This window comes from Rhea pennata, chromosome 1 (genome assembly GCF_028389875.1).
Source record: "Rhea pennata isolate bPtePen1 chromosome 1, bPtePen1.pri, whole genome shotgun sequence".
Taxonomy (NCBI): Eukaryota; Metazoa; Chordata; class Aves; order Rheiformes; family Rheidae; genus Rhea; species Rhea pennata.
Window position 1 is genome coordinate 116,787,312 of NC_084663.1, and position 27,767 is coordinate 116,815,078.

General features: G+C 37.4%; 1 protein-coding gene across 1 annotated transcript; it reads right to left on the reverse strand.

Annotated features, from left to right (window-relative positions):
• Positions 1-227: 227 nt before the first annotated feature.
• Positions 228-27,676, reverse strand: PAXBP1 (PAX3 and PAX7 binding protein 1). Its single transcript, XM_062598456.1, has 18 exons — positions 27,135-27,676; positions 26,027-26,155; positions 24,150-24,326; positions 22,577-22,798; positions 21,566-21,669; positions 20,793-21,013; positions 19,664-19,853; positions 14,722-14,845; positions 12,363-12,462; positions 11,788-11,903; positions 9,242-9,441; positions 7,281-7,425; positions 7,017-7,138; positions 6,201-6,277; positions 5,854-5,920; positions 4,155-4,301; positions 3,584-3,738; positions 228-1,735 (listed from the first exon to the last, which is right to left on the reverse strand). The coding sequence occupies exons 1-18, from the start codon at positions 27,631-27,633 to the stop codon at positions 1,618-1,620; spliced, it is 2,913 nt and encodes a 970-aa protein (XP_062454440.1). The 5' UTR covers positions 27,634-27,676; the 3' UTR covers positions 228-1,617.
• Between the last annotated feature and the right edge of the window lie 91 nt (positions 27,677-27,767).

Consider the following 27,767-nt stretch of genomic DNA (forward strand, 5'->3'; position numbering starts at 1 on the left):
GAACAATCAGCACAAGAAGCTCTTGGAACATCTTAACTACTATTTCAATAGCTGTATTAAAATTCCAGAGTCTCCCTCCACCCTGTTTGTAAAGACAGTATCACTTTTCTTCACTCCAAAATCTACCTTCTAAGGACTATCTTTTTCTTCCAGCTGTATTAAAATAGCAAGCATACTGTATCTTTCACATTTACCATCTTCCTAAAGGAATGAAGCTTACCAGGTCATACTGCAACAGCTCCTTGACAGACAAGTTTATTGAAACAATTTTTAAAAGCAGATATTCTGAATATTCCATCAATCCCAACATATCAGAAAAACAATTGTTCAGTATCCAAATGAAGTGTGCATGTTACAAATTGTACATTTTTCATATACTCATTTATACCACATGACATGAGCATAATATACAATGATTTTTATGTTACTCAAGATGCCAATTTATTGCTACGGTTTCCAAAATAAAGTAGGGCACACCTAGAAATAGATTTTAATCCAAGGCTGTTACAGCTGTTACTCTTCCTGGGACCCCAAGATCAAGTCACTAGTGTTCTGATGGAAATCAGCATATATTTAAAGGGTTTTCTTTACAGCTGAATTAAACATTTTATAACACTGTATTCTTAAGTGTACTTAGCAGGAAGTATAACATCTGAAGTATTTACTACAATATAAATACTTCAGATCACAGGAGATGTAATTTTCTTCATTTGGCTTGACATCTTCAGCTATACCAAACAGAAGAACAAATTCCACATACGAAGTTATAAAAAAAAGGGGGAGGGAGGGGAACAAAAAGCAGTAGATTTAACCATCTTGTACAAGAAATTAGGATGGAGTCCATAGGTGAAATATTATTCCTCCAAAATGAAATTTAGTTTGATTAGTAAGCGCTGTCATGTATACTTGTGCACTAATCACAAGTTATAGTCTGCCTATGTTAAAGAAATCATTAAGTATTGATTCAGGTTCTCTTTTCCATTTCATTCCTAAGAAGTCTTAAAAATTCCATATTCTGAATGCTAATCAAAGCTTAGCTATTCCAATTTGAGTCCAGCACAGACTTTTTTCTTTTTTTCTTTTTTTTTTTTTAAAAAAAGGTCAGGTTCTATTTGAAATGATTTTCACATATTCACATGTTTTCCCAGCCCTTTTGACCAATAATATGATCATGTTATTGTCAAAATGAGGAACTTATAGCAGATGAAAAGTTTATTTCAACAGTAAAAGATCTCTATATCCAGTGTGAAAGTAATACAGTGGTATAAATATATGCACTCATTGTATTACACATAATATATTATACACATTCCAGTTAACCATGGAACAATTAACAGAGTAGATGACTACTAGTCAAGGGTACGAAGTGTTTTTTGTAAACAAGATTTTGAGAAACTTTGATGAAAATCTGATTTCGGGAAAGATGATAATCTTGGGTTTCCATTTTTAATTGGAAAGAAATCAAAATTCTTTTTTCTTTTTCAGGAAGCTGTATATAAGAATGCACTTTGTATTAAAACAAGGATCAATACTTTACAGTTTAAGAAACTTTACATATATACATAAATTACACATCAGGAATGGTTTTAAAGCTCAAAATGAGTTGTCAGAAAAGTTTTATTTCCCTTCTATTAAAATCTTTAATTCTTTTACATTGTGATCATTTGCAACTGTCGCAGCATGATCCAGTGCTCGGATACTTGCTAGAAGCTTTATTATCTGCTTTATGTTCTCCCTAAATAAGAGGAAAAGGAAAAGTCAATACAGAAACTAAACAATACTGTACACATACTAGTATTTTAACAGAATCTCCTTTCCTTCCTTCCCTAAAACCTTAAGTAGGAATGTGTACAGCAAATAGTTTCAGATAATTTCACATCACCCTCCACCCTGCTTGCTTAGCCAGATAAAGAAAGCTGATTATCAACTTTATGTACTGAAATTAAAAATTTTGGTTTTGGATAACAACTCTGAAGAGAAAGCGAAGTAGGAATTAAATCATGCATTTGGTTTATACTAAAAGCAGTACAGTCTAAAGAAAAAAATCATGGATTAGTTACAGTACCATAAAATAAAACACAGCTCTTAACAAATAATTTTTGACACTCCCCAAGCCAATCTCTCAACTATATTCACGCATGCCTTACAATGGTAAGAAGCTTGCCACAAAACCTGCATTTCAATTCAGATCAATCTAGGTAGCTGAGAGTGAACAAACTGCTTAGAGGGATGGGGTGGGGGAGTTGTCCAACTTCCTAGGCTATCAAGAATAGTTTTAGTATCTTGGAGGAAGGGCAGAGATTAAATTTAAGACTCACACAATACTAGAGGTCCAAAATTAAAAGTGAACAGAGCTGATCTGTAAAAAAGCACTTAAAATTTGGGAAAGTAACATTAGTCCTCTCAGCAGAAATTAATGCATGTGTTTAAACAGAACTGCACTGGTTTTCACATGAATAGACATGACATCTTTCCATTAGACAATGCTGTTCTTCTGTTGCAGACTCATTTCATCTGCTTAATGGGGCAATGAGAAAAGATTTAAAATAGCAGGAAGCTGGAACACAGAAATTAAACTAAAAATCACCATGAGGGGAAAAAAAAAATATTAATTGGCTATTAGTCTTCCAATACAAAGTTTTACCAAGTTTTAGGAGACAAGTTCAGCTGGTAAAGAAAGTTCTTTCCTATTTAGAAACTGGCTGTCAAAAGGCATAAAGTTTATTCTCTACTGGATTCTCTCCCAAGTTCTTCAGTTCAATTCCTGTACCATGCTAGACTAGACATTTTGGTTTCAAAAAGAAAGGAATAAAGGGTCTATTTTGGGTTTGGATCATATGGGGAAATTTATTAGTACGTTATATCGAATTGGTATGTGACATTATTGTTGTACTTCAGTCACATACTTCTGAGCTGTAACTTGTGAGTGGATAAAAAGTAGCTTCAGCATGACCCGATGTGGCACAAAGCTCTACTTTCCTGAAAATTGGATGATTCATATGCCAAACTGAAAAGTGACTCTAGAAACAGATAAATGTCCAACCACCAACATAGTAACTGCAAAAAAAAGGGATTTTTTGAGGCTCTAACCTAAGTTATTTGCTATACCAGGGGAAAAAAAAATCCTTAACCAAGATTTTTGTCCACTATGCTTCAAGGGGAATTCCTGTCTCTACATTTTGGAAGTAAAAAGACTCATATCACAGGGAAAAAAGGTTGCATAAAAACTAGTACTTTCATACAGTACTATTTCAAAAGCATATTTTTTAATTCAGAAGCTGTTACGCAGGAATCAACAACAGGTTCAGAGGGTAAAGTAGTCCAAAAACAGTAACTACAAAATTTTCCAGAATCAAGAACATCAAGGAGTAGTGCAAAATGTATTTTGAATATCTGATAACTTCTAGCAGCTGCTGTTCTCTACCACCTTAAAAAGCCCCATCTATCATATCGTAAAAACATTAAGTTTGAATTCAAAGGAATTTTTAGAAGACTTGCAGCAGTATGGAGACACTTGCTGATGTTTGTATGCATCAGCCAAATAACAAAGTGCAAGAAAAGTAACTGAGTTAATATTAATTACCTTGCATTTCTTTTCTCTACATCTGAGCAACCAATGCTGTTTCTGTAAATTGTGTCAGCCAGATGGACAAGGTATCTACAGAAGTTTTCCAGCTGAGAAATAGTCTTGTCTCCTTTTAGATTAGTGAACCACTGTTTAGGAAAGCAAGCAATTACCTAGACATAACAGAAGAAATTAGGTTAAAAAACAAAGTTAACCAACTATTAAAAACTACTCAACATGATTTGGGAAATCTGCCAAGTAAGACTGCAGTGACAATGCCCAATTACATGAAATCAGAGGAAAACTTGCAACAAAAATCCAACATCCAAGTGGTAAAACACTAAGATATATACTACTCCTACATTAGACATATACTACACCTACATTATCTACAGGTAACAACCAGGAAAGGTTCATTCTTTAGTTGGTGTCTTTAAAACATATATCTGTTTTTCCATTGACATTGTAATGTAACAAAGCCAGGACTGGCTGAGTTTCAAAAGTATCCTCAAGTTTTAACTACACTTCCCCATCAAATAGAATTTTTGAATTAGAGAGTATTTAAAATACTTTGTTCATTTTTACTTACACTTTGAGCTTTCTTAATGCTGTCATCTCCACACTCAGAATTTTGAAAAGCCATAAGAATATATCTGTTTAGCAGACCATCTATTGACAATTCCTGGAGAGTTTTGTTTGAAAGGATTCCAAACCACTGGAGAAAGTTTCCTAATAACTGAAAATACAATACAGGGAAAATAAGTATTTAAAATGTACTGACAAACAGCACTTTAGAGCCTCCCCAAATGCAGCACTATGGCCAAGGTCAACAAGGGAAACGTGGCTTTTGATAGCTTCAAAGCTATTCAAAATATACTGGCACCTGAAAAGTACTAGGACACAGTGTTACAAGTTCTCATACAACAACAACAATCTCCATTTTGCTCATGTTTTACAAAAGGAATCAGCAAAAACATGTTTTAAGCCAGCTTTTTTATAAAACTTAAGAGTCAATTTCAAGTCAAGTGGGGCCTAGCATATACCATCTGGGGGCAAATTTACAGCCTCTTGTAAGTCAAGTCCCCAGCTACACTGTTGGCATACCTTTATCTCCAAAAGCTGCTGACACAAAAGAAACTAGCTGTCAGCAAGGGGAGTGCTGGCTGAGCATGCTGCATGGCTCTTACTCCCCACTGGCATATAGCCTGCAGAGAACTACTGCCAGCAGTTTGCTGTTAAGGCAGATCATGAGGAAACAAGTGCTTGCCTCCCCAGCTTCTATTTCTGCTCTTCTGTGATGCTATAAGTGACTTGCTAGCACAAGAGATATGAATTTTAATGTTTCTCCAAAATAAAGCAGGGACAACACTATGCGTAGTTCTGAACTGCCAAGGCTCCAATAGATAGGGACGGAAGCAGGCAATTTCACACTTAAAAGAAAGACAAGCTCTAAACAACTAAGTTTGTCTTAAAATCAGCATTTCAGTAAGTGAGCTTTGTGCACTTTTTACTCTAAGAAAAAGTTCGTTTTTATTTTTGAGTGAAAAAAATCAATGCCAAATACTTCTAAGGAAATGAAGTGATTGCAAACCGATTTAGAATAGTCTCTCTCACTGCTGTAATCCTGTGCATTCCAGAGAGCTCTGTTTGCAGGATCATGGAGGTCAGCAGCACAATCCCCACTGATCTCATACACTCACTTTTCTAATCTTTCATTTGAAATACACTATGAGAGCTATAGGTTTTTAAACACTTTTGAAAACTCCACAGTAACCATTCCACATACACAGGCTTTCTTCCACACTCTTTCTTGTTTCAAAGAAACTAGGATTACAACTGCTCTCTCACTTTGCAAATAGCAACAAATAGTAACATTTACAAAAGAGGACATAAAACTGTCTTTTTAGCCAAGTTATTTTCATGAACTTTCTCACACTATTAAAAAATAAACAAACCAAACTCTCTCATTCTCACACAAGTGCAATAAAAGCATCGCATATTTTATTCTGACAAGCACAATGGCATCTTAAAAAAAAAGAAAAAGAACCCTGGGTTGTTGAGTATGCCGAGTAAAGCCACAATGCACAGTTTAGAAGGATGTGCTTTCCTCTGGCAAGCTTTTAAAGATGGCACAGTTCATTATCAAAGGCCAAGAATCCTACATACTGTACAGTTCTTTCAGCTAAAGTTAAAACAAAATTTCAACTATCATTTTCCAAAAACATGAATGATACCTTTTGCTACACTGTCTAGACCAAAAAATTTACTAAATGTGTTTACTGACTTACCTTAACAGAAGACCAAAACTGACGTTGGAAAAACAAATAAGGACCAGAGTTCTTGTTTTCTAAGATGCTGGAAAGCAAAAGATTTCTTTAATGAAGAACCAAGACCACTTCTGTTTGAAGCTTGCTGACTTCCTCCTTTCCCCACACGCAGTTCATTTGTATAAATACTCCCTTCCTTCTTCCACCCAGCCTGTCCTTGCTTAATCCTCCCAGCGTGGTAATGATATTGCTCCTGTATCCAGCCAGTGAACCATACAGAGGTATGAGAAAAAAAACTAGCACCTATGGAAGAAAGGCACTGACTTGCAAATAAAGAGGTCTAACATTGTATTTAAAAGCAAACTTACTTTTTTGGATATAAGGGCATGAATACATCATCATCAAGTGTTCTCCTCATTCTTAGCAACAATGCCTTTAGAAGCATCTGAAACAGATGTTTTGTTTGTTTTTTCTAAAGAAGTGTCCAAAACACTGTTTAGTAGTTAACCACTGAAATTTTGATTTTAAAAGCAACAAAGTATATTTGTAACTAACAGTAAAAGGTACACATACTTAAGCATACATATAAATAAAGTATTACAGAAGCCTATGATAATTAAAAATTAGAGTTGAAATTTCATACTTTTCATAAAAATTGAAGTCAATGTTATGTTTAACCTTATAGTTAAGCTTCACTATACAATTAACTATTGCGAAATCCAGGCTTATGTCCTTTTAATCTTCAGCTAACTTCCCACATACATGCATGCTTTGACCTATCTCCTACAGGCAATGCTTTTCTATACATCACATTAGGCGTAGTACTTGAACTTATGACGTAAGTTCTTGTGTTCATAACAAAGCAAGCAAATTATGACACAACAGATTTGAAAAGGTTACAAATATCCAAAAAGAAAATTCTAGCTATTATAGCTGACCTTTAAAGCAAATCACAGGCTACACCTTTGTACTGTTCATATCTCCTTTCATCTCTACTGTAAATTTTGGGCAGACTTCACTGACTAAGTTCCTCCTCCTCCTAATTTACTGCCACTACCTGACTCTCTACAACTAACCAACAGAACATCAAATAACAGGCTGTGTTTTCCAATATAGTGTCTTACAAGATATATTCAAATTCCTTAGCTTATTCAAGATATTTAAGAAAACAAAAAACAACTTACTTGTGTATTTTTGTTTTCGGCATTCACCACTGAGGGGTATCCATCTACTAGTTTCTGTACAATTGCTACCATCCTAGATGTTTGTGTTGTAGAAAAAGGATCCCATATATTTTCAGAAATCACTGTAAGAGATTAAAGGATTGCTCAACTTTGCAAGTACTCAGAAACAGGTAGTAAGGCAGTCAGATGCACAGGACAATCAAGAATTTATAAACAAGTAAAATCTAAAACCATAAACAAGTACTTAAAAAAAAAAACCTATACCTGTTAATTTAGGCAGAACAACTCTCTCCACAATGGTAGGCAATAGAGAAATATCAGCATCATCTTTTTCTTGCTCCTGTTCTTCACAGCCATAAAACAGCAGCGATTCAAACCACAACATAGTCTCAAAATCTCGACACTTGCCCTAATAAAATGAATTGAAAAGAGGTCAGATTCCAAAACAGAGATCTGAGGTCAACAATTTTATTAAAAAAAAAAAAAAAAAAAAAAAGGAGCCTTAAACCTGTTAGAATTCCAGAAGCATGATATACTGAATAACCAGGACAGAACTGCTTTAAAGTTGTTTACAAAGTGTTCTAAGCAAGCACAACAATTCGAAAATCCAGTCCTTTTTCTATAGGTGTCAGATATTCACCTATACCTAGACCAAAGGAATCTGGTGTAAGGATTGGCAAGTTACTTCACCTCCTGCCTTGGCTTGCCCACTTCTGAAGCACTGCTATTTCCTCCAGAAACATTGGCAAGCCTGATTCCTGAGAAGTGAATGGAGAAACAATTTTTCCCAACCAAAACCTGAGAGAGGATGGGATGCAAGGTTAATTTTCCATAGGTCACCCAAATAAACCAATTCATTTTGCAACCACACAACCACTAGATCTAATGCAAGAGGAACAGCAGAAATAGGACTGCCTTTTTTGGATAGATGTTACCCTACAGATTTTAACTTCTAATTATACCTGAGACAATTAAGAGTCCACAGATTAGGGGAAAAGTGAGAAATATGGTCTATTTATATTAGACATTATGAAATTATACTTCCTGGATTAAAAGATCTTTTTGTGAACACCTTGTAATTTTTCTAACTTAACAAGATGCTCAATAGAGACAGTAACGCACAATGGAGGAACAAACAGTGAAAACTGTTAGATACAAGGATCCTGTATCTTGTATCCAACTAACTTAAGCTTGTTTTGCCAGCCCAGAAACTCACCTAAAAGTAAAACATGGAGAAGGGAGCATTCACAAAAGCAAGTTTAAGTTTAATGAGGCCACCTTTCATAGATTTCCCCTCGTTTAGTCACAGTAAATACCCTGAATACCCTCTGAAGACTCTCACTTCCCTCCCTCTGCAGTCAGAGCAGAGGTGGTAGAAGATCACCTTCTACAAATAATCTCTTAATGGTTAAGAAAGCACACCTCTGAAGAAAGGAGAGAATCAATCATTTGAGACAGGCTGAGATATATGCAGAAGTTGCTGCTGAATAAGCTGCTAAGTTGATAAGCCATTAAAAAGGGGTAAAAGACAATCTGCCTTATTAGTCTAGTTGCCTAACAAAACAGAGCTTATGCACTGTGCCTTGACCTGCCTTCTCCCATCCCCAGTAAAAGACAACACAGCAGAGAAAAAGTAAATTCCTAAAAGTACTGTGAAAATAAGCTACTGACTGCTGCAAAAATACCCTGTGAGGGCTTTCACTGCAAAGAAGAACAAAGTGGGAGTCAAGTTACCTGAACTGTTTGTCCTGAGGCTACTCATGTCAGCACATACATGCAGGCTGGACAACAAACACGTGCCAGGGATACCAGATTGCAGCAGTGCTCTGCTGCTTCTCCCAAGCTGTCTTAATAACTGGGCACTGATACTATGGGGAGGATTTAAATACTCCAAAATCACTATTTTCACTTAAGTATTCTTTAAATTTAAATGTATTACTGAAGAAGCTGCTTGGCTTTTTGGTCTACAGTACTCCTTCATGTGCTAAATTTAACTCTGATCTGCTAGGAATCAGGGAAAAAAAAAACAAAAAACAGGGAACAACAGCCCAGAAACTCATCAGAAAAGCACATCACCTTAAGACAGGCACCTGTTTCAAACTTCATACCTAGAAAATGCATTTAAGAGAAGGATATGTCAAAGGTGCAATTCACTTTGTTCTGCACAAGTGTGAAAGAACTACTATACAAAAGCTTACGTGAAAGTTGTGTGCACAGGACCTTACCTCCAAAGGAGTCCAGATAAGCAGCTGAAGTCTGATTAAAGGGTTAAACAGCTTTGGTAAACAGAGACCAATATAAGCATCCTTGTAAGAAGCAAAGTATTTTGAACGCCAAGCTTCAAATTGTGACTTAATACAATCAATGGAATAAAAGCTTTCCAAAACATCTTCAAAAATTTTGCTGGATTCTTTTAATATACGATCTGGTGAGGAAAATAAAGTCACCGTTAACAAGTTAATCACCTTTTCCCTGCAATACCTCTTTCAAGATAGATTGTGAAACTAAACTTAACTGCTGCCAACATGAAAGACATCATGTTCTATTCTAAAGATTTTATTACTTCTTCCTCAAAGTGAGCACATGGGTACTACAACATATACTGTTTTATCACAAAACTTTAAACTTTAGGTTTCAAACACCTCATGCAATGATTTCTAATCCACCAGCAGCTGGACTGGTGATGAACTGGGTTGCGGTCATATAGATCCACATTATTCTCTTGCCTAACTTCAAAGCTAGTCTTGTGTTTTGGGTGGCAGTTTGGAACAGGTGACTCCAGGTTCCTTCCAACCCAAACTATTCTAAAACTTTGTTTATCCAAGTGCAGCAGTGCATCTCTGAGACAAGCTGACTGAATCAGCACTCCAGCAGAGTGGTCTGGCAGACACCACACTAAGCTGCTGAACATGACATATCCATTAGCACTGAGCAACCATTACAGTCCCTTAGCATATTTGCTCTGTTTTATCATACAAACAGTTTTCTACGTGGTCCATTTTTTTCCCCTGTATTATATTTTCTCGTTTCTTTGTATTGTTCTCCTCTTGCCTCTTGCACTTCCCTGGGTTAGTTTTATTTTAGCCAGTTATTTTTTGCTGCGGCCATGCAGTTTTAAATGTTAAGTTACAGCAGTTACCAGCACACAACTAACATCAGTACACACAACAGGCATAGAGAGGGCTGAGGGAACATTATGTCATGCAAACGCACTTTTCACACTGGGATCTAAAAAAGATGCTCAGTCTCCAAAAATTTAGCAGACCCAAAGTGCATCATTCTGTCCCCTATAGCTCACTCTTGATTATGGACTAACATAAGAGCTATGAATGATAAATAAAAGCTTTAGAAATATAATACTTACTCAAGAACTGATAAAACTCTTACAAGAAAGCTTTCATACACATAAAAGTACCAAGTTACAAAAAGCAATTCGGCCACACTGAATTTTTTTTTATCTGTATCATTTAACTTAGTGAAGTGAATTATAGAACCTAACAACTCTGAACAGATGCTTTATTTATAAAAGCAGCTCTCTACTTGCATCCACAATTTTGGTGGACCAGCAACTAAAGGTATGCAGAACATTTCCCCTTTTGAAGGATCCAACTCCTTGACAATTCATTTAAATGCTTCTCTTAATCTGTTCATACTTTGTGTCTCCGCAACCAGCTACAGCACTGACTTCAGCATTTTTGTCTCTGGGAAGACTGATTTGCTTTAAACCTATGCAATCACTTCATTTCCCTTAAACTCTCACATTGTAAAGTAAAAAAGATATTCTTAGATCTCCAAATATTTTTTTAGTACCATAAAGCCCCATTCACTTCTGCAATCCTTTTCCTAGTCCAGAACCATTTCATCTCTCCTCACACACATACTAACTAGCCTGCAGATGTGGTTCTCACTGCTCCTCTTCTCTGCATTTCTTCTAATCTGATTAAGTTCTCCTTAATGAGAGATGGTAATAATTGTACTCAGGTTCAAGATCAGAAGGTAATAGGATTACCACTACTGCTTTCACAGTAACCTCTAGCATTCCATTTCCCTTTATCTGCTACTGTTAAAGCTGACTGTTCCATCAAACTATCTGCACTTCTCAAAAATCTCAGTGTTGCAATTCCCCCAATGCTGAAGAGGCATGAGCTTAACTTAGAACTCCATTCATTGCATAATTACTGTAAGTTGCTTTGAGCAAACTAGTCATAAAACTGCAGATGAATTTAAAATCTGTCCACACTACAAGATCTTTCAGCAATCTTTTATAGTCAACATTGTGCTTTAACTTCTGCAAAGTTTGTCAGGCTGTAACAAGAATCTATAAAAATGCTGTCACTGCACTTCTAGACACTTTTGCAAAACTCCAGAATATACTTCCTCACAAGCAACAAAAGTTTCCCAAAGCACTGAAATCTTCAAAATTCTACATGTAAAGCAAAATAATGTGTTAGCATATAACCAGTTCTCAGCAGATTTTTGGAGAATGATAAATCATGTTCCAAACTGGAAAGAAGACTTTGTATCCACTGAAGATACAAAAGTAGGCCTGAATGAAATAGAAAGCATCTCACTACAGATATTTAGTTATCTGCAAACTGCACAACAGGCTGGCATAAAGGAATATCTCAGTCACACTGATGATCCAGCAAGGAAAAATTCCCAGACTTTCTCAAAATATGGTGAAATATATATATGTGAGGCTGCTTCTGAGCTGACTTTTTTAGTTGATTTTTCTGTATTTTATTACATAAGCCTCAGCAGTTTTTCTAACCTCGCTCCATATTGAAGTTCGTAATATCCGTTGAAGTTTCCTCATCATCACTGGAAAGGCCTTCTAGGTGATCAGCCATCTTCCCAGTTTGCTCTCTTGCTTGCCTACGACGGGCTCTGAAAAGGTGCAGCAGCATGAAACAGCTATTACATTGTTTCCTCTACAATAAACAGACTTGCTTAAGCTTGTCCTAACTTCTAATGTAAGGAGTGAAAACGACTTTGACTATTTTGCTGTCTCAAGAAGAGGAGGAAAAGAAACCAGGAGAGATCATGTGGATACTGAATGAGTTTATTATATTCTCTTTCAGTGATTTAAACCAGCATTACTTAAAATGCCCACTTATTTAGTACTTTTATATGGTAAGAGGGGCTAGTTAGGGATACCCCTGCCCAGCATGCCAGCTTAAGTATTTTCTCCCTTCCCTATTGCTTCTGTCTAGTTTGTAAGCCCTCTAGGAAAGGAGCAGATCTTCCTGTCTGCATTAGTGTGTCACACAGGACACCTGCACCACTTGTGATCGTATTCTGCAAGCTGGCCAAGAGTCTAAGGCACAAGAAACCTCAGCACTCTACCTTCTAGCCTCTCTTTCTGCAGTCCGCCGCTTCACTTGTTCTTGATAGAGTGCTCTGTCTCGTCCAAAAGAATCAAGATTTGGTGCCATCAGTGCTTTATCTGTAAAATTATATTGACGAAAATTAAAACGCTTGCCCACAATTATATAATGTGTTGTAGGCAGTTTCATAAGAACCCTTTACCTACTCAACACTGAGTTGTAATCTGAAGTAGAAACTCGAGATTTTCAAAAAGATGCACCCTAAAGTCTGAATTCAGAAGTCTAGAGGTTAAAAGAGGAAGTAATGGAGTTTGGGAAAATCTCCACTTAAACAGAACACTGTTTTCACCATACTTCACTCTTGTCCCTCTTACAACAAGGCTCAACTATAAAGTAAACAGTTTTAATAGAAACTGCTTAAATTGAAGGGTCCAAGAAAAAAAATGCTGCTTACATAAATGCGTTCAGCATATACATCTTTTGAAAATAAAGTGAACAAAAATGAAGGCAGAGAAGGCAGAAATCTATTCACATGGTATCGCTCACCAAAAGCAAGTTTGTATTCTTTAGATTACCCGAAATCTCAAATGCATCAAAATCTACCAAAAAAAAAAAACACCTCTCCCCTCCCCTTTTTAACCAGCAATTCAATACAGGCCATTGTGATCTCAGAAAACAATACAGCTGATCAGCGAAGCTGATGAGCAACCATCAGGCAGGCCTAAAAAAGTTTCCAGTTTATCCTTTTCAGGTAAATTCTTAGAAGTGGAATGACTATTAGGCAGCACTCAAGTCCAACCATTAAAATATAAATATGAAAATTTAAGCAAATGCCTATCCAAATTACAGGAGTAGATTTACATGTTCTAACTAAATTTATTTACAAATCCATCATTAAAAAACATTAATGATGATCTATGTCATTACTATAATTCTATAAAAGAAATACTAAAAACTTTAACATATAGATGAAACCATCATTTGTCCAATGTTTTAAAATGTTATTCAAAGCTGAGCTACATGTCTTAAAAAAAAAAGTTGGCAGACAAATTTAAATCCACTTCTAGCCCATTAGTAATATTCTGACACATTGTATGAAAAGCAGATTGCCTGTGTCTGCAACAAACATCAAATTCAGACTGGCATCTTTTCCTAGCTTCTGTGATAATTTAGAGGACAGAACTGAACTATTTCAAGAGAGTCCATTCTCGGGACTCCCAGATATACAGATAATATTGCCCTTTAAAACCCAACCTCTACAATGACAAATTACTCCTATCCCACAATCTCATTCCAACATAATCCATTTAAGCTTTTTTTAAGAAACTGTTTACAGTACACTAGGCTTCTTATCCTCACAACAGCATTTTCATGGTTAAACTGCAAGGGCTGCAGGTAATGCCTGGGGCTCCAAATAAAAGGAGCATTTACACTCACGATTCTTGTAAAGGAACAACCAGCTCTGATGTGCTAAAGCTTTAATACAAGCTCAGTAAATTATTTGTAATGGTATTTACAAAACTTTGTCTCTGCACACATCACAACAGATTAGGAAACAGCTTTTATTATTGAATTTCAGGTCAGCAGTAGCCCAGAAGGATATCCATTTTTAAAGACAGGAGGCTCTCCAAAACTGAAAGGAGACCACTATTAATGGGACATCTACCCATCATTTAATGCTGGACTATATGTTCCTCCTCAAAGGAATGTGTATTTTCATCCAAGTTACTGTTTACATTTTTGTAGAGTTTTACATAATGAAGAGGGATCATCACAAGAAAACTCCTCAGTAAGAATCCCCTATCCTGACACTCACAACAAGAGGGTGTTTTAACTGGCTAATTTTAAGACATATTTTGTGCACAGGATCACTTTATATTTGTCTCATTTTTACAATGGTGACAGCCTCTTCCAAATCCTTAATAGTTAGATGTCTAAAGTGAAATACTTCAGCTGCCTACAGAATAATGTAAAAAAACAACTCTCTAGCACAATTCTTCATGGCTTTGTATAGAATTAGCTGTAGATGTTACAGGAAATTTACAAATTCAACTAGCTCAAAATAAAGGTCCTGACAAAAGCAGAAAATCCGGAGTCACGCTGCTACTCCTATCACCACCACCACTACTCATACATTTTGAGTGCTAGGAAAGAGAAAATATAATTAAGATTGACAGAAAGGAGAGATGAAGTCAGAGTTAGAGTAGCTTTGAATGTAAAGCAAAACAGATCAAAACACTTTTAATCTAAACTTGCTTCTACCCATCTCAAAAGGACAAGCTTTAAGACAGTCATACTTTAACATTTACATTTAAATTAAGCCATACTAAGTAACAAGGTTGTTTAATGAATAATAAAAACCTTCAAGATGGACTGACTTGAATGGCTTGAAAACTCCGAAGATTCATCTTTAATATCATCTTGTCGTCTTTGGACAAGGCGGGAAGCTCGCTGTTTGTACAGCTGGTGCATTGCAGATTCAAGTTCATTAATCAGAGGCACCTGTAAAAATACAACACACTACGTAATATCAAATTCTTCAGGTGCTTAGTTTTCTGGGGTACCGTACTATTCCGAAGCATAACGCTGTCACTGTACTTCTAGCAGCACAAAGTGTTTTCTTTTACTCGTTTGTATCATTTGGACCTTTCAACTTGAAGAAAAAGCATGCATTTAACAATGCTGGTAGCTTTGAACTGTAGCAGTAATGTTCTGAAAGTAATTTCTGTTGACTGAATGAGTCTGCACAGTAGGACAATTGTTTTAGAGTGTAAAATGTAATTTCAAGTACTCTTTGTGAATTTCTGACTGTATTTCAGTATTGTGCCAAGCTAATCGTTACAATTCAGACCCCATTATTTCCACTTGATTTTTAAACCAGAGTATAGTAACATTCTATTAGTTTAATGAGAAAACAGTCTGACTCTATGCAGTGAAAAAGAAAGGCATAAATCTAACCTCCTGAAGTTAGTGGGTTTTATTTTGCTACACTTATTAGCACATTATTCCAATAGGTACTTCAATTCAATTAAGTTCTACTCAAGCCTGTCATTAAAATCAAAACCGTACAATTCTTGTGAGTTATGCATTAGGTATAACCTTTGATACAGACTTAAGCTAAATCAGATCTGCTATTCTTTCTTAAAAAACGTAGATGAAATTTTAGTAGCAACTGTAGCAAAAATATCTATCACAGCAACTAGGAATTTCTGGACATTAGATAGCAGATTTGCTGCGTACTTTTGCAGATTCATTTCTTGGGACAAGCTGAAATTAGATCATTACAAATATTCAAATGTAACACAGAACTTTTCACAAACTCTTAATTTGGAAAGGTTTAATTCAGCTGTTTTTGGCATGAACACTTATGCTGTGTTCTCCTTACCTGCAAGACATATGTTTAGTCCATAGTCTTCCATTTTTTAGCTCAAATATTTCATTGCTGCCTACCATCCAAGATTATTGGATTTTTTTTAAAATAAGAAAATAAAATAATAAATAGTTTGCTGATCTAATTTAGAACAAGACATCACTAGATATTAAAAATACCCCTGCAGCAAAATCTAAAATTATGAGATTATATGTGCAGGCCATTTCAGCTATCCAAGAATGATAAATCAGAGAAGATATTAAAAGCAAAAAATTATTAGCTCTTTGGGATATAAGTTGAACTACAAGGACCACCCCCCCCCAAAAAAAAAAATGCATGCAACTGCATACCAACTCCAAATATATAGGATGTTTTTAGGGGAAAGAATAGGGTGCTGAGGAAGACAAGAGAAAGAGGGAAGATCCCAGAGTTGGAAGTCTAAATTCAGAATTTAATACAATTTTGAAAACAGATTCAGTCAAACAATGTATTAGTTTTACTGTAGTTTGTCACAGAAGTTTCTTCTTGTAAATATCTAAAGGGAATTCTAAAATTGAAAAGTTAAATTTTTTTTTGAAATAACACCTAGATTTTTTTCTGTAACCACCCCGAGTTTCTTTCTACAATTGCCTCAGCATTAAAACTCAGCTACACATTCAAATATGTGACTCTACTAAAAATATTTTCCATTTACAACCTAAGAAACTTAGAAGTTATTCTTTTACAGTCAATACTGTGGTTGATGAGCAACTGACAACTTCACTACCTACTATAATGTTACAATCTTCATTCAATCATTGCGTTTAGTTTAGTCGATACTTTAAAATCACTGATTTTTTAAAAAAAAATTTACTATCAATGTAAACAGTGTAAGAGAAAAAATGCAAAGGTTTCAGAACATTTAGACCACAAAGTACTTTAACCTACAATTCCCCACAGTGTGTTCTGAAAGACTGCTTTTGCAGGTAGATAACAGTCACCTAACCATGTTGTCAAAGGTTAGCTAAGAAAAGTTTAGTCCTTCCCTATCTCTTGTATGTTCTTAGATTCAAAAAGCAAAGACACTATTAGCACTTTCTAGCCTTCTCAAAAAGCATAATTTTGACAACATAACTACTGGTCGTGCAAGTATCCTTCATTCCATTGATTTTTATAATCTACAAGAAAAAAAACATACAAGATTTGACATTTCTATTGCCTGTCTTTAAAATTTGCACAATAGTTTCCTCATTATACTCTCCATTGCACTTTAGCAATGAGCAACTCAAGTCTAACATTCAGAATTTCTTCAAAATAACACAAACAAAACTGTTTGGTTTGGGAGGGGATGGGACATGAAGAGTTAAACATGTAGAAGGGGTGTAGAAATAAGATGGTGGGAGAAGAAACTCCACTTTACAATAATACTTCTTGTTTTTCAAAACTCAATCAATGAACATACATAAAAACTCTAGGAGAGTGGACTCTTTCTGAATGTGACAAGTGTATTATGATCATATTAGTGCTTGTTCAGCAAAACACTTTCTCACCAGGCCACTATCAATGTGAATTTGACTAACATGGTCATAACCAGGCCTAACAAAACAAACAAAAAGCGCTGAAGTATCATACGAGGGAAGGTCCTATTTTTTTATATATATACAAAAAAGTGTGGGTTTTTTAATGCATACATACATATACACACACACACACACTGCATATATGTGTATATACACACACATATATATTTTATATAAATATATAAAAATATTTAAAGCAAATGTCTGTGTGGTGTGCCTATGTGTATTTGTAACCACACACAGACACTTGCTTTAAATAGCAAAATTGCCAGTACCACAGGTTCTACAGAAAAGTTGAAGATAGTTTACCTCTACAGGAAGATTATCTTCCTATTGCATTTTATTACTTTATTTAAATAATAATAAAAAATATTACTTTTGTTCCCCCTCCCCTCCTCAGAAAAAAAACAAGTAAAAGAAAAAACACAAAAACTTGCTGTGTCCTGTGGGCTACTGTTTTTGAATTTCACAGTACTTTCATCATGCTGAAAGTACTGAATTCCAAAACAGATTATATGGCCAAAGAAGTGAGGAATACATAGAATTTTATAGTTAGTGTAATGCTCCAGTTAAATTGATCACATCACAGCCTAATTCTGCAACTCACTGTGCATACAGGTACTTCAGCAACATCCAAACGAAACCAGTAAAACTCTGAACGCCCTTAAGAAGCACTAGATTGATAAAAAGCACATCTGAAAAAAAGTTCACGGGACTGGCATTTGGGGTATTTTTGGAGGGTACAAATGTAGCACCCTTAGAAGAACAGCCACCAGGAGATCAAAGGCACACTGTAAGAAAGCAACTTAGCAAGCCTGTTTGTTGAACTATCAGCAGCTAATCTGTTGCATTATGGCTAGAATTGATTTCCTAGTATAGCTAGACAGGTCTTCTACAAACCGAACTGCAATTGTAACATTAGTAATAGTAAACTTCCCTGGTTTATATGAAATTTAGAAGACTAAAAGGCTTGGTTTATGCCCATAATGGTGCTTTTTAAAACAACTGGTTTAAACAAAGTATTTTTAGCAAGACAGTGTGGACAGTCATACAGACAACACCCATGCACAGCCTACACTTACTACAACAGAACTCTTAACAAAAGGTGCTTTAAAAAACAAATGCTGAATAGAGATACAGGTATTTCACTTGTCTTCTGGAATACAAATTCATTTAAGAAGCAAAAATATGAATAGTTATCTCTAAATAAGAACTTAGGCACCTGGGCCACCAGCACTGATAGAGCAGCAAAGAAGTCATTTTTATTTTCCATGATTAGCTAGCACCAATACAGGCTCAGGAATACTGCTTCTTCAATGAACAGCATTTATTATAACTAACCAATGAGCTGAGTGAATTAACTGGTCCACACTTCCATGGGTTTGTTCATGGCTGATGGTGATTCTCTAGTTTACAGGTTTGAAGATGAGTATTTCCCAAGACCATTAATATTGGACAACTACTGTATAATTGATTAGCAACCAGAATGCTTCTGTTTTCTTCTTCCTCCCCTACCAAGATAAGTGAAGGAGAACAGTAACTTTAACTACTCAACTCACGTAATTCTGGCAGCTAACATAGTAAGACAATACCGTACTACTGTATCACGTAAGTCAGAAGATAACAAAGAAATAGTCTGTATGCTAACTGAATTTTAAAGTTTCTGTAATGAGTTAAAATATTTACCAGATTTTAAAAGTTCATATAAAAACAACCCATTTAATTTAACTATTTACATCAAACTAAGTAATTAAATCATAATGAATAGCATAAGGAAGAGAGACTAAGCTTTCAAGTTAGAAATACACAGGAGGATTGTACTACAAAGACATACTTTTATGTTTGGGTGGCTTCAGCCAGCAACAGTAGTTTTAGAACTTTTTTCCTCCAGATACCACAGTATTACCAAACATGTGAAATTGTTTGGCAGGAGGAAGTTTACAATAACACACAAAATATGAACCTTTGTTACTGTGTTTATAAAGCGTTCCAGAAACTAGCAGTGTTGTAATTCACCCCATTTTTTTTGGCCAACTATTTGTTAACCTGATACCCAATGTATGCAAAAAGCAGAATCTGAGTGAAGTTCAAGTGCCGTATCATTTACCATAATGCTAAAGATAGATAGCCTAAAAACATTTTTAGATTATCTAAAGTCAGCATTACGTTTCAACAGGAAACCACTGGTCTGTCCTACTGTAAAAGAGAGCTTTTTTGATAGCTAATTTAGCACGATGAAAAGTTATCTTTTCAACACTTGAATAACCAAACCTTTAGAAGAAAATGTTCTCAGGGGACTTTTGAAAAAAGGGAGCTGCGTTGTTTGGCATGTACTATGATTCCCTATTTTTTTTTTAAATTGAAAAAAGATGAATGTTTTTGCATCCTTACCTTTTCACTGAAACACTCAAGCAAGTCTTGGACATACCCTCGCATTTCTTGCAAAAACTTATACTGTTCACCAATACCCCCAGAAGACCCTTCTAATCTTTCAATTGCCTTGGTAGAGTCCTCTCGGCTTTGCTGATGTTTCTCATATTGCTGCCGATTAGCTTTGTGCAATTCTTTCATAGAGTCCAACCTGAGGGGCAATGAATAAATATCAAATTTACATCCAAAAGTCTATGTACTTCAGACTGTTGAGATATTAAACACACATTGCAAGTTCCAGGTCTATATATGGGAAATATTTTAAAGACACATTCTCTAGCTTGCCACTTTCTCCCCTCTCTACCTTAATAGCAAGGCTAATGGCTTAAATTAATTAGCTAGGCAGTGCAATGTACTCAGCTTAATTAACTCCTACAAGCTTCCACAGGAGTTGAAAGCACTTAGAACATTGCAAGGCTGACCTTAAAGGAAAAGCAGGAAAGAAGGTTTTATGGTTCCCCTATCAAAAAAAGTATACAAACTGCAGTTCATGTAAAGCCATCTTCCTCCTCTAGTAACTTGAATCACTGACTAACAAAGTCTGTAACACTACAAGGGGCATACAAACCAATTTTGAGGACAAGTAAAAGGCAAGCTGTTCACTACAAACGATTTCTCCCTGCAGCTGGGTTGTTCATTCAGTAGGACCTTTTCCGTACCTGACAAGCAGATTACAATGTTTAAACCAAAAGAAAAAAAAAAAAAAAAATCTAAATTCTTTACCCACTCGGGGGAAAAATCTGATTTACAGTTTAAAAGAATATTACTTGACAAGCTAAAGACCTCATTGGCCTTTCAATTCTTGACTATAAGATTGTGCAGTGTCCAGAAGATGCAACTCAAACCTGTCTTCAACAAGATCAATGGCCACATATTTAAAGCTTCACTTCCAGAGAAGCAATCCGAGGAGATTTTCGAACAAAGTGTCAATGTCATCTTCACTTTGGTTTTTTTTGTTTTTTTAATGGATGTGTCAGTCGGTACTTTTCCAGCGATGAAACTCTGCATTTGCTCACCGAGACTAAAAGGTGCCTGAGGAACAGAAAGCTAGGGGACAGGTCTTTAAGTCTAGAAAGATGGTCTGTCCTACCTGTCTTTAAGCTGTTTCTTTACCAAATCAATAGTAACAGGAGTCATCTCATTACTGGGAGTTTTGAAAGGAACTGTATTATCTGTTTTTTGAGACTTGTTTTCCGATGATCCATATGCAGCGTAAGTGTATGGAATGCCATATGATGAACCATAAGACAGTGTCTGGTAAGTGTTCTGGTAGTATAGATTATTCACTTCAGCAGGCTGATTTGGTTGAACCTACAGAAAAATGTCATGTGATCATGTTATATTAGACTTTAAGGAAGGGAAGAAACTTAATCTGATTCACGTCTCAGACCCTGCAAAATGAAAAACATAGGCAGATACAATTTACATAATTATCAATAGGACTTAAATGAACTGTACAGACAACATACAGCAAGATCTGCTACGAATTCCAGCTCTATGTTTATGCTGCAACACAAGGCAGCAACTGTAAAGTGCACACTGTTACAGTACAGACTCTACCACCCCACTGATAAACAGGAACAAAAGTCTTTTCAAAGTGGCATTATTCTAGCTCTATTCTAAGCTGCAAAAAAATGCTGGTTAACAGCACAAAAATGATCAATATCTAATCTAGAACAGAGACTAAAGAAAAACACCACTGGACACTTAAAATCTAAATTCACACTTCATTTTAAAGAATATCAGAAATTCCATACTAATCTTCTTAGCTGAAACCACATTCTGTAAACTACCCAAGTTTGTAATGGATTTAGGCAGTATATGCAAAAACAAAACAAAAAAGGTCCACAATTAAATATATACCTGAGGTATGTTGATTCCTTTCCGTATCTGTTCTTGCTCCCATCTACTGAGTTCTTCATCTTGCTCCCCTGCCACCAGTGCTTCATCGTCGCTTCCCTCAATACCTGAACCCGAGTAAAACAAACGGGTAACAAAAAGGAGAAGATAATATATGCATGATAAGGGCCATGCTGAAAGACGTGCTCCAGTGGGAACATGGAGTTCAGTGCATTCTCCCTCTCTCTTCACAAGAAACTAAGGATGCTAGTCTGAAGTATTATCATGGATGTTTCATTTCAAAAATCCAATGGAGGTATTTGCAATCTACTGTTGTTAAAGCTTTCTAATACTATAAGCCTACATCTTATAAATTCTCCTTTTGTCAAAGATTATTTTACTTGCTTGCCAGCAAGCAGAATGCTACATGGAAGAACAAACGCTCTTTCTGACAACTATATACACTTCCTAAAACACAGGACCAATACTAATCACATAATAATTGCTCCTAAGTGCAAGTTTGCGTAAGATTTGATAAAACTGTGTGTTTCTAGCATCGGAACTTCATTTGTGCACCAAAATTTTATAAGCCGATTTCTTCATGTAGTACTTAAAAAATGTATGTATATATATATTAGAACATAATTCCAGATTTACATCTAAGTATTGTATGCTGCATAGATTAGATCTATAGATTATGGAAACACAGGAAGTTTCATCTGATATGAGGAAAAACTTCTTTACTGTGAGGGTGACAGAGCACTGGAACAGGTTGCCTACTCTGGAGATACTCAGAACCTGCCTGAACGCGATCTTGTGCGACATGCTTTAGGTGACCATGCTTGAGCAGGTGGGTTGGACTAGATGATCTCCAGAGGTCCCTTCCAACCTCAGCCATTCTGTGACTCTGTGATCCTGATAGGTATTTTAGTGTTTGAAAAATGAGTTGTTTAAAAACACTAAAAGGGAGCACTTGCAAGGAAAACAGTGTGAAAATTTATCAGCTATGCAACTGTCCTTCTGAAAAGATTTTACCTATTTCCTCAGCAATCTTTTGCCTTTGGGATTTTTCCTTCACCGTAAAAACTATCCTCCTCTTCTCATCATCATCTTCATCATCACTGGCATCATTTTCATCTTCTCGAACAAGGCGGCTTTTACCTGGTTCACTGTCAACAGGTGTAAAGTCTCCAAGTTCGCGAGCCATTTGACGCTTTTTCCTAGCAGCGTGAATAAAAGCAGCATCTGGAATTTCTCCTAGAGATAGATGTTTGCACTGTTAAACAACCACTGCAACCGAACAGGTATTATGACTCCTTATTACTTATCTCTGCCACCCTATCAACTTTTCTTTGCAAACAACATAGAATGTGCAGGAGAGGGGAGATATTTGCAAGCAAGTTACACATGCAGCATTTCAGATTATAACTCTCAAGTTGGATTTTTTTTACCAAAACAACTTCCTCTGCTTCCACCAGCTCATGGCAAAACAGCCTGATGTCCCTGCAGGAAATACTCCTAGAGAAAAGGAAGCCTTTTACAGGGGCTGGCTACTGCAAGGGGAAGACGACATTAAGGTTTTTGGCTACACCACTCCTTGATCTGATACTGCTCCTAACTCTTATTATTTGCAGGTGGGGGGAAAGGGGAGGCATTAAAAAAACCCCAGCCATTTCAAAAGATGACCACAGCTTAGACATCAAAGGGACACCAAATAGGACAAAGATAATAGAAGATCGTACAGTTGAGAAGAATAAGAAAAGCAGACCAAAAAACCATCAAAATTGCTACTAAAAAATAGTAATAATAATAATGCAACTTGCATTTATTGTAAATAGAATGCCCCTCCAAAAATATGTTTTTTTAAACATCAAGAATTTTTACCACTACTTTGATTAGCTACACACAAAAGATTAAAGTTCAGATTCTGTTTATACTTGAAATGACAGTCTACTCAAACCAGCAGTATCTTTAGGAGATGAAATAATATGCATGCTGCACTACTTTGCAATTATCCCTTAATGGAAAAATGATTTGAAAGTCAACTAGAGAAATTCCTTCTCTAGTTTCCCATATCATTACATTCTGTGAAATACAGTCAGACGGGCAGAGGAAGTTTGTACTGGCAAGTAGGCAACCACACGAGATAGCTAACAAGTAGTTAAACTGCCTAAAAAAATATTTTCTCACAGTGTTTGCTTTGGTCTCAGGGCCTGACAAGAGCCTCATTATACAGAGAAAAGTAAAAAACATTTGAGGTACCTTTTAGACCTGTAACTGACACATTCAAACCGAAGACAAAATTTTAATTGAAAGCAGTTAAAATTCACATTGAGCAACCTATCCTGGATCTAAATTCTGTTAGTTTATTATCGTGTTGAAAGATAATTTTTTGGTTTTGACATGAAGATTAAGCATTCCGTACTACAGCGTCTTCTCCCACAAGGTTTGCAAAATTGGTCAGCCTTGGAAAATGGCAGTTTCCTGAATTCTCAGATGCTGGCTACATTGCTAAAAAAATATTTCTTAATCCCTCAAATATACCAGTCTGTTGTAACTGCTGGCTAAAGCATTTCTCGATATATCAGACATATTACAAAAAACCCACCTGGGCGGAGAACATTCAGTGACGACAGAGCACTTGAAAATGCCCCACCAGCTTTTGGTTTTTCTTCTTCCTTCTCACTTTCAACTTCCATTTCTTCTTCACCTTGTTCACTGTTTGTAGTCCCATCTTCCTGACTTATATCTTTGATCAGTCCTGTTTTTTCTAGAGGTGGTTCTACTGTTAAGACAATAAAGGCCACCTTTCACTCTTTTGTAAAGATCATTCAAAAACATTTTTTAAGATCTAACAACTCAAAGTATGCTAAACGTTCATTGTTTAGGGACATAATCACAACACAGAAAGTGTATTTTATTAGTCACTGAAACCCTCTTGAAATGAAACCTGGCAAAGCAACATCTGAAACCCATTAAATAGTCTATGTACAGCCAACTATTAAAAAAGTAAGGAAATCCAAAAATTAAGATAATATATGCAACCTTCACACAGCCTCTTATGCAAGTAATTACAAAGCAACAGTTCAAACAAGTATAAGATATTCTTTAGAGACATTTCAGCCGTATCAACTCAAGACTTCCATTATTTGCTTTAATGAAATGGTAGGTAACAGCAGCAGGTTGCCATACTGGGCTACATATAAACTACTGTTTAGTACTCAATTTTTCTCCAATTCCGTTGTTCAGTGTGCATCTTGCCTGTGCTGCACCAAATCTTTGCAAAAAACAGATCCACTCTAAAGGAGTGGGTTTTTTTCTCCTGAGCAGGGAGTGCAACATTACCCTATGTTATGTGGTTAATATTCAAATACAGGTAGCAGGTAAAAACATTTCGCAAAAAATGCATACTTAATAAAGCTACCAAATCTAAGCTGTATTATCCAAATTGTAGTAGCCATGAGATATCTGCACTGTATCCAAACCAGCTACAGGGAAAAGAAAAAATAATCACATTACTTTACTTGACTTGCTCAGCATAATATAGACATGTGACAAAAGCAATACTGAAGATCCAGCTTTTCACTGATCATTTGAATGTTAGCCACAGAAATCCTTTCTGCTTCTGCTGATACCCATTACCACTGTACAGACAACTTAAGCATTCTAATAACAAATAATTTGTTATTAGAGTTTTGTGATAAAAAGGGCAAATTTCTACATGGGACCATCCTCAACTCTAATGCATTCAGGTATCACTGCAACTTTTAGATCATAAGCCTTGCTCTTGTGCTCATGGGGTAGTGGGTTATCATTCTGTACATGAACCAACTGGAGGAGGAAAAGCAACCTTTACACTCTCAGCAGGCTTTCCAAAAACTAACAGTAGAAGAACAATGAAGCTCAAATCCCAGGCTTTACTCCAAGATACGGAGGACTGTGTACTGTTAAATGATCCCTCTGTTCCAACACTTCCATGCCATCATCTCAGTCATCAACTATTCCTACTTTACAGTTCCATTCCTGAAACACGCAACTCTTGAATAATTTACTTAGTAACAAAGAACACCACACTGCTCAACCCGTAATTTTCCCTTTTGAGAAGCTGCATTACAAGGACACGTTTTGTCAGATAACCACTAGCTGCAGTTCTAAACTAATTATTAAGAGGAACTCATCTGACAAAAACAAACAGACCTGAAATGCAAAAACTATGGAGGTCTTCTGACAACTGTGTATTTAAATTTTCTGAAAAGTTTCATCCTTCTACATTCATTTCCACTTATGAAAGATTCAAAAAACCCTACCAGATTCAGAACAGCATTTGTGAGGTTCAAACGAACATACTTAATGCATGCTGTATTTCAGCTCTAAATGCTTCATCTTCTAAAAAAAGACTGGCAATTAATCTTGAAAACAAGTCATTTGTATTTACAATACTTAATCTTTGCCATTAATAGAAGTTAGTGTTAGTATTTTAGTTACCATCTGTTGGAGAATTGACTTCTGTTCTAACTTTTGATTTTTCAAGATCTTCTTTATATTCTTTCTTCAGTTGTTTTACAATCTTTTTGCTGTAACTTGATTTCTTCACCTTAAAAACTTCTTCAGTTTCTTTAAGAGGGAAGTTGAAAAACATTATGTTAGGCAGTATACCTACCGAGTCTCAATGTTGTACCTAGAACAACTTAGTAAGTACTAAGAATATAGTTTGATGCGACTTTACACTCGCATTATTGTGGCAAAAACAGTCCCATACTGTTTGTTCCTTTGGAGATTCATGCCTACCTTGCTTTTTGTTATTTTTCAAGTGCATCTCACTCACAGCACAGCCTGAAGTTACACAAAAGTGCACACACATGGCCTGCTTTTATCTGACTATAGGAATCTCCCTGTAACAGCTGTTTCTCCACTGTGACCCTAAATTTGAAAGTTCCAATGATTACAAGAGTAATCTTTTTTATTAAAAAAAAAAGGTGGGGGGAAATCAAAATGCTTACTAACTCCCTTGCAGACAAAAACTCACAAAAGGAAACTCCACGTTTTATTCGCCCTGAACTTTGGGGATTCAATGAACTCAAGAATTTTGAAGGAGTGTGTGAAGAGGGTGCGGGTTGTTTATTTTAAATATATACTAGTTAACTGCTATCTACGATCAGATTATCTGAGCATGAGCTGACCAGCTCCTCAGAGCAGCGCTTGCCGCAACCCAGCAGAATCACCAGCTGAAGCCCCACGCAACCACAGCCAAACTGTTTTTCTTCTGAATGCTGGAGCCTGGAAACAGCTTTAGCCATCCGGGGAGCTTAATCTGACCACCCTGGAAGAGCAGGCGGGCACCGGGACGCCAGCGGGCTTCTGCGAGCTGCCTGCTAGGCCGAGCGTCCCGCACGGCCCACGAGCGCCAGCCACGCGGGATGGCGACCAGCGCCACGCAAAGCCGCGGCAAAGGAGGTTGAGGTTTCTTTTTTCTTCCTCCCCCCCCCCTCAACATTCAGCAGCCCCTCACGCCGCGGCTCACACCGGGCAGGGGCAGCGGGCCCAGGGCCGCGCAGCCCCGGCGGGCGGCCCTGGGCTCGCGGCCGCCGCTCACCCTCCTCCTCGTCTTGGAAGCTGAGCAGACTGGCCCGCGGCGCCTCTTTGTTCTCCCGCGGCCGCTTCTTCTCCTTGGCGCGCCCGGCCCCCGGCAGCCCATTACCCTGCTGCTGCTGCTGCTGCTGCGGTGGCGGCGGCGGCGGCAGCAGGGCGGGCGCCGGGAGCGCCCCCAGGCCGCCGCCGCCCGCCAAGCCCAGCCCCAGCCCCAGCGCCGCGCCGTAGCTGGCGGCGCAGGCGAAGGCCGCGGGGCTGCCGGGCAGGGCGAGGGGGACGCAGCCGCTGGGCAGCGGCAGGAGCCCGGGCGCCGCCGCCGCGGCCGCCGCCGCCAGGGCCATGGCGGCCTCGCCAGGCCCGTCCCCCCCCGCGCCGGCTCCCGCTGCCGCTGCCTCTGCCGCCGCCGCCGCCGGCTCCTGAGGCGGCTCTTCGTCGCGCTCCTCGTCCTCCTCCTCCGAGTCGTTCCGCTTCCGCACGTTCACCCGCCGCGCCTTGCGGAACATCCCGCCGGGCGCCGACCCGCCGCCGCCTCCCGCCACCCCGCGCCGCGGCCCAGGCCCAGGCCCGGCCGCCCGAGCATGATAACCGGCGCGCCGGCGGCCACAGCGCCCCCTGCCGCCCGCCGCCCGCCCCGGCC